The 13,600-nt window shown below is 45.0% G+C and overlaps 2 protein-coding genes across 4 annotated transcripts in view; one reads left to right on the forward strand and one right to left on the reverse strand.

Annotated features, from left to right (window-relative positions):
* HNRNPA1 (heterogeneous nuclear ribonucleoprotein A1) overlaps nt 1-5,434 on the forward strand; it is a 6,469-nt gene extending 1,035 nt beyond the window's left edge. Inside the window, exons 3-12 of the mRNA XM_023513630.1 lie at nt 1-148; nt 292-502; nt 606-698; nt 786-878; nt 1,126-1,200; nt 1,399-1,557; nt 2,117-2,272; nt 2,623-2,691; nt 2,915-5,132; nt 5,295-5,434. The exon at nt 1-148 is cut by the window's left edge and continues 15 nt beyond it. Coding sequence (XP_023369398.1) covers nt 1-148; nt 292-502; nt 606-698; nt 786-878; nt 1,126-1,200; nt 1,399-1,557; nt 2,117-2,272; nt 2,623-2,678 — 991 coding nt within the window. The 3' untranslated portion in view covers nt 2,679-2,691; nt 2,915-5,132; nt 5,295-5,434. The remainder of the gene's footprint in view (nt 149-291; nt 503-605; nt 699-785; nt 879-1,125; nt 1,201-1,398; nt 1,558-2,116; nt 2,273-2,622; nt 2,692-2,914; nt 5,133-5,294) is intronic.
* A 4,005-nt stretch (nt 5,435-9,439) lies between these two features.
* The window catches only part of NFE2 (nuclear factor, erythroid 2), a 7,345-nt gene continuing 3,184 nt past the window's right edge, over nt 9,440-13,600 (reverse strand). For 2 of the 3 annotated variants that reach the window (XM_003790453.1, XM_003790454.1), the window contains 2 exons: nt 11,947-12,116; nt 9,440-10,688 (listed from right to left, as the gene is read on the reverse strand). In XM_003790453.1, coding sequence (XP_003790501.1) covers nt 9,687-10,688; nt 11,947-12,060 — 1,116 coding nt within the window. In that variant the 5' untranslated portion in view covers nt 12,061-12,116 and the 3' untranslated portion in view covers nt 9,440-9,686. Of the gene's footprint in view, nt 10,689-11,946; nt 12,117-12,321; nt 12,539-13,600 lie in introns of those variants that run through there. The other variant, XM_003790455.1, reaches the window with a different exon arrangement.

The raw sequence follows: 13,600 nt of genomic DNA on the forward strand, positions 1-13,600 counted from the left end.
GGTAATGAGAGATCCAAACACCAAGCGCTCCAGGGGCTTTGGGTTTGTCACATACGCGACCGTGGAGGAGGTGGATGCAGCAATGAATGCAAGGCCACACAAAGTGGATGGAAGAGTTGTGGAACCAAAGAGAGCTGTTTCCAGAGAAGTGAGTTTCCCTCTCCTGCCCCCTGCTCATTTGCAGATGTGCTGCTAGTGGACTTCACATTTGGTCTGTTCTAAGATGAAAATTTTTTGATTTGAGGGTGGGTTTGCTAATCTAAGTAACATAGTGGGTTTTCCTCCTGTTAGGATTCTCAAAGACCTGGTGCCCACTTAACTGTGAAAAAGATCTTTGTTGGTGGCATTAAAGAAGATACTGAAGAACATCACTTAAGAGACTATTTTGAACAGTATGGGAAAATCGAAGTGATTGAAATCATGACTGACCGAGGCAGTGGCAAGAAGAGGGGCTTTGCGTTTGTTACATTTGATGACCATGATTCTGTGGATAAGATTGTCAGTAAGTATGAGATCACTGGCATTTAATTTATTAAGGGTTCTAAAATCCTTGTGGTCTTTTAAATCCTGAGATAACTGTTCTATTTATCTTGTAAAATTTTTAGTTCAGAAATACCATACTGTGAATGGCCACAACTGTGAAGTGAGGAAAGCCCTATCAAAGCAAGAGATGGCCAGTGCTTCATCCAGCCAAAGAGGTGTGTTCATTGTTTAGTTAAACCTTAATGGTAACTTGATGGGTACTCTGACGTGTGTAGTTTAATACTTGAACTTATCTCTTTAAGGTCGAAGTGGTTCTGGAAACTTTGGTGGGGGTCGTGGAGGTGGTTTTGGTGGAAATGACAACTTTGGCCGTGGAGGAAACTTCAGTGGTCGTGGTATGTATGGAAGTTTATAATTTTTTATTTCCCTGCCTGGCTTGTCCTTTTTTGTATCTTGCCATAGTATGTAACCCTGACCTACAATTTCAAAGTTACATTTTATTTAAATGTAATTCTTCTCGCTAACCAGAAATGAATCTTTGGTGTGCAAATAGGTTTTCTGTAGTACAGGGAATGTTTTCTGTGATGTAACTTAAATGAAGGTTATATACTTAACCCAATTTGAGGCTTTGTTTTCTTCCAGGTGGCTTTGGTGGCAGTCGTGGTGGTGGTGGATATGGTGGCAGTGGGGATGGCTACAATGGATTTGGCAATGATGGTAAGTTCGTCTAAGGAATATGTAGGTAAAAAAATCTGGCAACCACTACCTTTAGAATAGGCTAGTAGAGACTAAAACTAGTGCATGACAAGTTCAACTTGGCCCTTAACACGCATGCTGTGAGCTGGCCTTTAGCCATAGCACAAATCTTTATTGTTAAATACTTTTGTCTTATTGAGAAGAATTGTATTCTTATAGGTGGTTATGGAGGAGGCGGCCCTGGTTACACTGGAGGAAGCAGAGGCTATGGAAGTGGTGGACAGGGTTATGGAAACCAGGGCAGTGGCTATGGCGGGAGTGGCAGCTATGACAGCTATAACAACGGAGGAGGCGGAGGCGGCTTTGGCGGTGGTAGTGGTAGGTATCCAGTGATCCAAGTACTTGGTGTGATAGCTAGATCAGCCTTTTAGAGTTCATGCCCATATTGGGATTTGAAGCTCTTAAAGCATTGTGTGGTACACTGCATGGTGTATTAAAAATAAATAGGCTTGCTGTGCTACCTCCTCCTAGCTTTAAGCTGGGGCCGCCTCACTCCCCAATAAGTAGATGGGTAAGTGGATAGTGGTGTGTTGGAGTTAGATTAGCATCATGGCAGGTATAGTATCTTAATTCCTTTAGGACCTTAGGACATATAGTTGATATGTAAAAGGAATTTAAGTTTGCAGTGGCCCTGGATCTATAAAGGCCTTAAGGCTGGAGAGTGTGTGTGCCACTAGGAAAAACTCAGGTCATGACAAGTTAGATCATTGTATTTAAGCTTCCTGGGAGAATGAAACACAAAAGATTTGGAGCCACCAGGACTTTGGGAGGAAGGCAGGCAGATAGATAATACAGCAGCTTCTGTTCGCGATGTTAGGCAGAATTGGGACCTATCATCTTCTCAAATAACAGACAAAGGCCTTCTTTACATTCTTAGGAAGCAATTTTGGAGGTGGTGGAAGTTACAATGATTTTGGCAATTACAACAATCAGTCGTCAAATTTTGGACCCATGAAGGGAGGAAATTTTGGAGGCAGAAGCTCTGGCCCTTATGGTGGTGGTGGCCAATACTTTGCCAAACCACGAAACCAAGGTATAGTATATTTGTAATATTTGATAGTATCAGAGGGCTAAGTGTAAATTATAGCTACTACTGGGGGAAAAATGTATTAGATCTTCAAGGTGTATGAGCAACAAAGCGGGGAATTATGACAGGTACCTGTAGGCCCAGCTACTTGGGAGGCTAATGCAGGAGGGTCCCTCAAGCCCTGTTAACAAGTCCAGTCTGGGCAATAAAGCAAGACATCACTTGTCGGTTCTGCGGGGGCCATTTTAAAATAATTGAATTCTTGAATTTAAGCTTTTAAACATTCATTACCTTTAAATACAAAACATTATTACTATTTACATTTCCAAGCCTTTAAAGAAAAATTTTGTTCTCAGGTGGCTATGGTGGCTCCAGTAGCAGCAGTAGCTATGGCAGTGGCAGAAGGTTTTAATTATTATTCCCAGGTAAGTAAACACCTTTGTGTGTGGCTTAATTTTAATTGCTGATGAACCCAGTAACCCTAATGTAGCTGAGCAGTGCAACATAGTTAACATTGTAATTGCAGTAAAATTGTGGATGTTAATATTCAGATCAGCAAAATTTGTGGGAAACAAAACTTGCTGTTGGATTGTAGCCATGAGTCTTAATATGTTTAGATTAACAACTTTATTCCATATTGTTCAACAGGAAACAAAGCTTAGCAGGAGAGGAGAGCCAGAGAAGTGACAGGGAAGCTACAGGTTACAACAGATTTGTGAACTCAGCCAAGCACAGTGGTGGCAGGGCCTAGCTGCTACAAAGAAGACATGTTTTAGACAATACTCATGTGTATGGGCAAAAAACTCGAGGACTGTATTTGTGACTAATTGTATAACAGGTTATTTTAGTTTCTGTTCTGTGGAAAGTGTAAAGCATTCCAACAAAGGGTTTTAATGTAGATTTTTTTTTTCTTTTTGCACCCATGCTGTTGATTGCTAAATGTAATAGTCTGATCATGACGCTGAATAAATGTGTCTTTTTTTTTTTAAATGTGCTGTGTAAAGTTAGTCTACTCTGAAGCTATTTTGGTAAACTTTCCAAAAAAGTGTGAAGCTAGAATTCCTTCAGGGTGATGCCAGGTTCTATTTGAAATTCATTTGCAACCTGCTTGGGTGAAGAAGCCATTGTCTTCAGAAACCTTGGTGTAGTTGAACTGAGGGTTACTGTTGTGACCTGAAGCTCACCATTTAAAGGGGTCATCCAAGGAAAATCATGGAATTATTGGTTATAAAGGTGATTGTTGGCATATCCTATGCAATATATCTAAATTGAATAATGGTACCAGATAAAATTACAGATGAGAATGAAGCTTGTGTATCTACCATTATCATGTGTAATCAATAAACGATTTAATTCTCTTGAATGAAATGACAACTGTATGGATTTGGGACTGGCAGAGATTTGGACTTTCCCTACCCACTACCCCTGATAATGTTGAATGCTTCTACCACAATTCAAGTTCAAAGCTCTGCCAGATAATAGAAACCAGCTGCTGGCTAATGCCACACCATAAATCCACAGATTAGATGTGTTTCAGAGACATTTTTTAAATGCCCAGTGAGAATTTTAATGAACATAAAAATAGGCTTACATAAAAGGAAAACTGCAGTTTAACTGGGTTCTGGATGGGTGGGTCTTTAGAAGTTTATAGGTTAATCATAGCAGTTAAATTAGAAATTAAAACTGTAAAAATAGGAATTGCATTTTTTCTATATAATTTTATATTAACTGCAGTTTTCCTTTATGGCACAAGTTTACACAACCACCCTATAGTGTTAATTGTATAGAGATAATGATTTCTAAGCCATAAACACTTAATAATCCAATAATTGTTATTTGTACATAGGTTCCATTGAGCCTTGCCTTTGGTACCCTCATAATTTCAGTGCCATTGTACCTAGTAGTATATAGAGATTTGTTGATCAATAGGATTGTATGTTCCATCTCATGGGTGTGTTACTTGGAAGTTTGGGGAGGAGGGTGGTTGGAGGGGGGTGGGGAGGTGGTGGTGGGTGGGAAAGCATGGATGATAGTTCCATGATACTGGCTGAGTTTGCAATAGCAGGTGGAACCTTAACTATTAAGGGAGTTTGCAGATACCTCAGGATTCGTGACAATGCCTTTAAAGATCCAGGAGAGATGTTCAGCTACTAGGAACTGCTAGCAAGTATAGCGCGAATGGCTCCGAGCTCAGACACTCTACAGCTGAGAGTAGACACTTGTGGTATGTGGAGTACAGATAAGCCAGGGACAGGCCACGGCACGCTCCATGAAAGCTAGGAGGGAGTGAAGTATGAGTGATCATCGCAAGGAAGGAGGCAGACAAGAGTAAGGCACACCTGACTCTTAGGACTAGCAGTCAGAACCAGGAGGAAAGGTTTTATTGGCTATGCTTGTAGGTAAGAACAGATTTTACTTACATCCATATAGTTAACCTAAAGTCCAGTTTTGTTGCATTTTTCTTAATGTATTGAGCCAAAACTAGTCCAGTTAAGCTGAACTTTGGTTTTTCTGGAGATGAATTCTTTTAAATTGACACCCTATTGTGGGGGCTCCCAATTGAAGGAAGTGAGCACATTAATTTTTTGTCATATATTATTGCCCTTTAATTTTATTTCTTAACCTTCCATTGACCCATTTTCTTAAAACAGTGGCTCAAAGTAATGCATTAGAATCTTTTCCCCAAATGGTGGGAGGATGGGTGGGCCATTAAAGGGAGGTGGGAGGTTTAGCTTGAGATGGGATTTGATCTCAGAAAGAGCTAGTTCTAAAGGTTGTTTACTTTTCTAGGGAGGAGTCTACTACAGTCTTGTCAACTGTTTAAAAAAAAAACCCAGAAACTCATGTTCAAGTTCAAGGCTAAAAGGTAAGCTTTTATAAAATAATGATTAGCAAGAATACTCTGCATTCCCAAAGTAAAAAAGAATAAGAATCTCAATGAGTTACAAAGATAGTTCAGAAAGCATAATTTTAGAATCCTTTACCTCTGCTTATATAAATACTTCATAAACTCTTCTTCCATTTGCAGGAACATCCTCGTGAGGACAACCTTTATCTGAGCCACTTGTACTTCATTCTCACTGCCATGCAGTGGACTTGAGCTGCTTGCAGCCCTGATTAATTATTCTATTTTGTGAATGGGTTTTTAAATAAATATGTTGCATTTAAGTTCTGCTTGCTTTGTCTTCATTTTATTTATGGTAAAAAGATTGATTCTTCACATGCTGTACCATTTCAGATTTGGGGATGAGAAATGTGGGTTAAATAAGCTAATTGTGTGGTAAACTAAAATCTTCAGCCTCCTTTTTTGAGACAGAGCCTCAAGCTGTCCCCCTGGGTAGAGTGCCGTGGCATTACAGCTCACAGCAACCTCCAACTCCTGGGCTCAAGCGAGTCTCCTGCCTCCACCTCCCAAGTAGCTGGGACCACAGGCACCTGCCACAACGCCCAGCTATTTTTTGGTTGCAGCCGTCATTTGGCGGGTCTGGGCTGAGGATTCGAACCCATCACCTTAGGTGTATGTGGCTAGCGCCTTAGCCGGTTGAGCTATAGGCGCCAAGCCAGCAGCCTCCTTTTTAATCCCTTAGTAGCACTTAATAAGTTAAATTTGTAAGGCCCAATGCATTCATTATGTGGGTGTGTCGTCACTGCTTAGAAAACATGCAACAATAAATTTTGAGGCAGTTACACTCTATTGCCCTTGGTAGAGTGCCCTGACAGCTCACAGCAACCTCCAACTCTAGGGCTTAAGTGATTGTCTTGCTTCAGCCTCCCATGTAGCTGAGACTACAAGTCCCCACCACAACACCTGGCTACTTTTTGTTGCAGTTGCCACTGCTGTTTTAGCTGGCCAAGGTACGGTTCTAACTTGCCGCCCTTGGTGTATGGGGCTGGCACCCTACCCACTGAACCACAGGTGCCACCCATAACGTGTGTTGCTGTTCAGGTTAGGGAGGAGTGAGCTGTTGAAGTAATCCTAATACCATACTTTTTGCCATGTTCAAATGTATCCCATTCAGTGTCAAGGCTTAATGAAAATAGAGAGGTTCTCACTACAGGAGTTAATTTGGCCCAGTAGAAGTAAGCTGTTACCATTTCATTGCTTGAGCATGTCCTTTTTCTAGCTCCCCTGGCAAAGGGAAATCAAGTTGTACAAGCTAACATTGCCATTGAGCTCAGTAGTTCTCCACTGGGAGCTATGCTTACCATCTGTTACGAAGTTATGCAGGGATATATAATGGTTCTCATATTTGAACAAGTATTTATTGGCCAGCTATCTGATACTTGCATAGAAATCCCAAGCCAGGAATTAGCACCTTTTGTGAGGTTGGATAAAATAAAAATCTGGTCTATTGAGTGAACTAAACAAGTTTTTGTTTAAATTTTTTTTTTAATGTTTTTATTTTGTTGCAGTTTGCCCCAGGCTGGGGCTTGAACCCACCACCTTTGGCATATGGGACTGGCACCCTATCCCTGAGCCACAAGTGCCACCCTTAAATTGTACATACATAATAGCATTTAAGATTAAAGACCAGGGTGGTGCCCCCATATACCAGAGGTGGTGGGTTCAAACCTGGCCCAAAACTGCAAAAAAAAAAAACGATTATAAAGACCAAATTTCCAAACTAGCCCAAGGACTTTGAAATGTGGGGAAATTTTTGTTTTTTAAAAGCTAATGAAATTTTTGTTTTTTCTGAGACCATCTCATTGTGTTGCTTTAGGCCAGTGGTTATCAACCTTCCTAATGCCATAGCCCTCTAATACAATTCCTGGGTTGCAACCCACAGTTTGAGAACTGCTAGTCTAGGCTATGGTGCTATGGCATCAGCCTAGCTCACAGCAACCTTAAGCTCCTGGGTTCAAGTGATCCTCCCACCTCAGCCTCTAGAGTAGTTGGGACTAAAGGCTCCTGCCACAACACCAGGCCAGTTTTGCTATTAGAGATGGGATCTCAATTAGATTATTACCATTTTGCGACTTAAGTTGGTAAGTTTTCAAATTACAAGAGTAGAAAGATTCAAGTTGCTTTCATTTCCCTATATGAAGTTTCCACATCTTGGCTTGGTGCCCATAGCACAATGGTTATAGTGCCAGCCACATGCACTGAAGCTGGTGGGTTCTAACCTGGCCCTGGCCAGCTAAACAATGACTACTGCAACAACAACAAAAATTGGCAGGGCACCTGTACTCCCAGCTACTTGGGAGGCGGAGGCAGGAGAATCTCCTGAACCCAGGAGTTGGAGGTTGCTGTGAGCTGTGATGTTACAGCACTCTACCCAGGGCGACAAGCTTGAGGCTCTGTCTCAAAAAAAAAAAAAAAAAAATTCAGGTGATGCATGCAGCTCAGTGAGAAGGGCACCAGCTCCATATACCGAGGGTGGCTCAAACCTGGCCCCGGCCAAACTACAACAATAACAAAAAATAGCCAGGTGTTGTGGTGGGTGCCTTCAGTCCCAGCTACTCGGGAGGCTGAAGCAAGAGAATTGCCTAAGCCCAAGAGCTGGAGGTTGCTGTGAACTGTGATGTCACAGTACTCTACCGTGGGTGATAAAGTGAGACTATCTCTAAAAAAAAAAATTCACTATGATGATTCACTTTTTTGTCTCAGAATTGTAGTTTAGATTGAGGATCAGGTCATGTTTGAAAGAGGCTTAAAAAAAGAAAAAGTGGGTGGTGCCTGTGGTTCAGTGAGTAGGGATGCCAGCCAGCTCACAGCAACCTCCAACTCTTGGGCTAAAGCAATTCTCTTGTCTCAGCCTCCTGAGTAGCTGGGACTACAGACGCCCACCACAATGCCCAGGGGGGTTTTTTGTTGTTTGTTTGTTTGTTTGTTTGTTTGTTTATTTTGGTTGCAGTTATTGTTGTTTGGCAGGCCCAGGCTGGACTCGAATCCACTGGCTCCGGTGTATGTGGCTGGCACCTTTAGCTGTTGAGCTACAGGCACTGAACCAAGATTCCACATTTTTAATCACTCTTCATCTGTGGTGTTTGCATCAGAACTATGTTGGAGTGAAGCCAGTAGAATAAGAGGTAAACTAATTTTAGTGGTTCAGAAGGTTGGTACACACTCAACTCCAAGCAACTAGATTGTGTGATGTGAGAGGGTCTTTATTATCCAGGCTGGAATGCAGTGGGATCATCTTTATCTCAGACCTCTAATTGGAGTCAAGAGGTCCTCCCGCCTCAGCCTCCTTGAATAACTGGAACTACAGGTAAGCACCACCATATCTAGCCACTTTGAAAATTATTCATTTATTTATTTTTGGAGGCAGAGTCTTACTATGTCCCCTTCGGTAGAGTGCTATGGCATCACAGCTCACAGCAACCTCAAATTCTTGGGCTTAAGCGATTCTCTTGCCTCGGTCTCCCAAGTAGCTGGGACTACAGGGGGCCTGCCACAACGCCTGGCTATTTATTCGTTGTAGTTGTTGTTTGGCAGGCCTGGCCTGGGTTTGAGCCTGCCAGCCCCAGTGTATGGGGCCGGCACTCTAGCTGCTGAGCTTCAGGTGCTGAGCCTTTAAAATTTTTTTATAAGGATGAGTCTGCCTATGTTGCCCAGGCTGGTCTTGAACTGGCCTCAAGTGATCTTCCCTCACCCTTCCAGAGTGTTGGGATTATAGGTGTAAGCCAGCCACACCCAGCCTGTTTAGGAGGTTGATTGGACTTTGAGACAGCTAAAGAATCTGGTATTTAGTCCAACTGTATTCTGTTTCAAGAAGAAAGAACAGACTAGGCAAAACTTTTAAGAATCTAGGAAAGGAAGGCCGCCAAACAAGAATGGGGTCATATAACCAGAAAAAGAAAGTTTCATAGAAATGCATATTTTACTCCTCTGTGGAGCAGGTTTTATCCAGGTTTGGGGATGAAATCCTCTGAAGCTTTGGTGTCTAATCAAAGCAATCAAGAAGAGCTTGCTCAACTGAGCACGGTGGCTCACTCTTGTAAAGCTCAGGAGTTCCAGACCAGCCTGGGCAAGAGCAAGACCCCTGTCCCTACTAAATATAGGAAAAATTAGCCAGGCATTGTGTCAGGTACTGTAGTCCCAGCTACTCAGGAGCCTGAGACAAGAAGAAGGTTCAAACCCAGGCGTTTGAGGTTGCTATGCACTATGATGCCACAGCACTCCACCCAGGGTGACATTGCTCTCTCTCAAGAAGGAAGACACAAAGTCTGTTTCTGTACAGCACTTTATAGACCAAAGCTTAGACAAAAGGTGGAGGTTAAAGACCTGAGAAGCTGAGTCAAGGAAGAGATGGATACCCTCCCTCACATAATCCCTCAAGGCAAGCTTCTAAACACACCTGGGAGGTCCCAGACACCCGGTACCATTGGGTGCCTTCTGGGTCCCAAAGTTAGGGGGTATTTTATTAGAAAGGGATGAAGGAAATTCCTATCACCAGTCCCACCAATCTGGGCCAGCTCAGTCTGTGGCCTCTGTCTTGGTCCCCCGGGGCACCAGAAAGATGGCACCATCAGCAGCCTGTTGCAGTGTATATTCTTCAGGGGAGTAGCTATTGCCTGATTCATCCCGAAGATGCTGGAAAATGTCACGGTACAGCTCTGTCAGCTGTTGGCGCATGACTTCCAGGGTCCGGTCTGCCTCCCCACGAGCCCTAAGAAGCCGTTCCCGTTCACTGCCCAGTCGCTCCAGCTCCTGCTCCAGCTGCACAATGGTCTCCAGCTTTCTCTTGCGACAGTTCTGGGCAGCCACCTTGTTCTTGCCCCGCCGTCGAATGTCCCGAACTAGTGCCAGCTGGCTCTCTGTCAGCGGGTACCTTGCCAACAGCTCATTGAAGTCATCTACTGGCAAGTTGACAATCTTGTCTGTAGGAAAAGGAATCTTCATGGCCAGGGCCCGACGTTCATCCCGACTCCCTGCCTCCCCCCGTGCAGTGGGCTTAGCCTGCACAGGGCCTGAGGGGGGCTCTAAGGTCAAGGGGTTCTCAGCAGGTGGCAAGGCATAGTTGGGGGCGGCCAAGGAGTTGGGCATAAGTGAGTAGGAATACTCCACTGGGTACATCTCTACATACTCGTTGCGCCGCCGACCAGCCTCTGTCCCTTCCAGCTCAAGAGATTCAGCATCACTATAGTTGAGGGATAATCCTGAATCAGATTCTGGGTCGTCTTGGGGCTTAGGTGGTCCTGCTGGCAGCCCAATGTCCAGGAGGGCCAAGGGGTCTGAAAGGGGCTCACTGAGCAGGCCTGAGAGGGTCAGTGGCTTGGAGACTGGTATGGCCATGTTGCCATAGGGGTACGGGGGGTCTGGGACATGGGATGTGGATGCTGGGAGCTCATAAGGTGGTGGAGGAAGAGGGAAGCTAGCATCTGGGTGGATTGAGCAGGGGCAGTAAGTTGAAGGTGGGGAGGGTCCAAGGTATGGGGGCTGAGGCTCAAACGGTGGTTCACCTGGAGCATTTAGACCCTGCAAGGAAAGAAACAAAGAGGTTTGGAGATAGGAAGAGAAACCAGCTCTCTCAAGACCAAGCTGGGTTCCTCTGAAAAATCCAGTAAGAAAATAAAAAGGAAAGAGAAAGGTGCCAAAAATCATTGGAAGCTTCTTGCAAGGTTGTGATGCAGCTGTTCCAAGAAGTAAGCAGCTTTATCAAGAATGGAAGTCACTGAGGTCAGACTTCAGAAAAGACTAACATTGGGACAATTATGAAACCTCCTCCTCAGGAGAAGTTCTTACTGGGTTGAAACAGTTCATATATTGTTTGCTTGTTTTGTATTGGTTTTCTTTTCTTTCTTTTTTTTTTCTTTTGGAGACAGAGTCTCACTTTGTCACCCTGGGTAGAGTGCATGACATCATAGCTCACAGCAACCTCAAACTCTTGGGCTCTCAAGTGATCCTCTTGCCTCAGCCTCCATGAGTAGCTGGGACTACAGGCACCCGCCACAACACCCAGCTAATATTTCTTTATTGTTAACCAAAATGATCCCTCAGAACACTTTCCCCTTGTGGTTATCTAGGGTCAAAGGGTCAAGTTCAGGCCCTGGCCATGCCCTGGGTGCCCAGCAGAGGGAGCTGTTGTGTGGCCGGAGGGCCTAGGGCAGATGCTAACGGCACTAGACAAGCAAGTCTGGAGAGGAAAAAGGGGCAGGCTGGAGTCTCAGAAGCACTGGAGAGCCAGCACTGGTTGGGCCCTCTTCTCCTTCAGTCCCTGCCCAGGTGCAGTGAGGAGGGGAAAGCATGCTGGAAACAAGGCCCCTAACCCACGGCGGGAAGCCACCCTGTTCCAGCCCAGCTGGGGACAAAGGCATCATTGTTAAGCCAACAGTCACCCCTTTGTCCAATTACCCGAGGAGAGGACCCCGGCATAGTCTGACTCTCCTTCCTGAGGCCTCTGAACTACTGCTCTGCTACCTGGGGGAAAGGGGCCCAGCTGCTAACGGGTGGGGGAGGAAATGAGGGACGAAGAGGGCATGATTGGAGTGGAGGGAGGTCAGCAGAGAAAAAGGTGAGTGAGAGAGGTCAGAGCAGGAGGTGGGGTAGAGGGAGATGTAAATGAATGGCTGTGAAGAAAGCCTACATCACAATCAGATCCTTCCCTCCCACCACTTCTATCCCTTGCTCCTCCATACACCCTTCTCCTCAGTGTCTTCCTTCCAGATCTCCCCCTACTCCACTCCTGCTTCTTCCTTCGTCCCCACTCCCTACCCCTTTCCCCTTTGCTGCTCACCTGCAGCTCAGTAATGGACATGATTTCTTGCCAAGTCAGTTCCATCTCGCCCAGCTCTGGAGTGGGCAGCTGTATCACCCTGTTCCTGCTCTGCTGGGGAGGACACGGGGGCATCCTACTGGACCAGGGTCTGGTCCAGACTCCCCCAAAGCCCAAATGGCCCCAGAAACCTGTGTCAAAGGAAGAAGAGTATTAGAGCTGCTCCTGCTGGGGTCAGCAAGCTTTTCCCACAGAGGAGATCCCTCTGTCTTCACTCATGCTGGTCTCATCATCAACCAACCCCTTAAGCTGGAAATTTTTTTCTGTGGTGTGATTTCACCTCATCTACCACAGTTGTCCATAGTCAATTCCTTTGGGAGTACAGCAGGTCTTTACCTTTCTTTTAGACAAGATGCCTTCTCTTTGCCCTACTTCTTACTCCCCAAAAGCATTTTTCTGGCCAGAGGCAGAGTCAGATCTGGATTTTTTGTTATATTTTGTTTTCTGATGTGGTAACATCAGAGGTCGTCCCTGCTTTCCTCTGATGTCCTCAGTTTTAGTATCTCAGCCTTTTCTCCGCAAGATGAGAGTATGTGCTTGGGGATCCCCAAGACACGTTGTGGAAAGAGCCAAGCAGACAGCCCCTCCCCCAGGCCTGGTGGCTGATAGCAGCCCTGCCCTCTCCTTCTATCCTGGCCCTGGGCTCCCCTGCCTGGGCCAGATAAGAGGTTTATCAGCTGCAGGCAGCAAAGACAGAGTAGGAATGGGCTCTGCAGACACTGGAGCCTATGTCCTCACAGGGTCATTTTGGCCATACCCCAACCCATATAACCAGAGGTCTTTCCTCTTCCAAGGTAATACAACAACCATAACAAAGACTTACTAAGCACTTGTTAAGAATTGTGCTGGTATTTTACAAACATTAGTTTATGAGATTGGTTTTCAAAAAGATCCTATAAGGCATATTCAGAAATTAAGACCCAAACTGATAAGGAACAGGATTAGGTCTGGAATCTGACTCTCCTTAGCTATAATGCTTTCCAGGTCCCTTCCATCCTGCTCCTGTGTCTCCACACTCCAGTCCTCTATTGCCAGCCTACGGCAGTCAATTCATTCTGTAGAGTCTGTCTCTTTTCTCTTCTAAGCAATGTCTCTTTAGAGCCTTGAATTCATACTCACCTCCAGTCCCCTTTCTTTTTTATTTATTTATTTATTTATTTATTTATTGTCAGTCCCCTTTCTTTTGATCTGGACTTGAGCTGCCGCCCTGCCACAAAGCAGCAGTGCCATGTTGGGCAAGCCATCTCACTTCTCTGGGCCTCTGTTTCCTCATTTGTAAAGCCAGGGAGTTGGACAAGTTGAACTTGGAGGTCCCTTTCTATTGGACAGCTTAGAGGTCTCAAAAAACCCTCACCCCTTTACCTTTTCCTCTCTGTCAGTCCCTCTCCTCATGCTGCCTCCTTATCCCCTGACACCCATCCCTCCCTGCATCAGTTTTCCCTGTCTTCCACAAGAGGTTGCAGGTAGATTTGGCAGGGGCCTCCTGATCTCTTAGGGCTAGACACTGCATACATGCACACCCACACCTGTGCACATGTGACACATGCACACTGCCGTATAAGAAAAGGAAAGCAGGCTCGGCGCCTGTGGCTCAAGCGGCTAAGGCGCCAGCCAC

This window comes from Otolemur garnettii, unplaced genomic scaffold (assembly GCF_000181295.1).
Source record: "Otolemur garnettii isolate 467f Iridium unplaced genomic scaffold, OtoGar3 scaffold00043, whole genome shotgun sequence".
In the NCBI taxonomy this organism is placed as follows: Eukaryota; Metazoa; Chordata; class Mammalia; order Primates; family Galagidae; genus Otolemur; species Otolemur garnettii.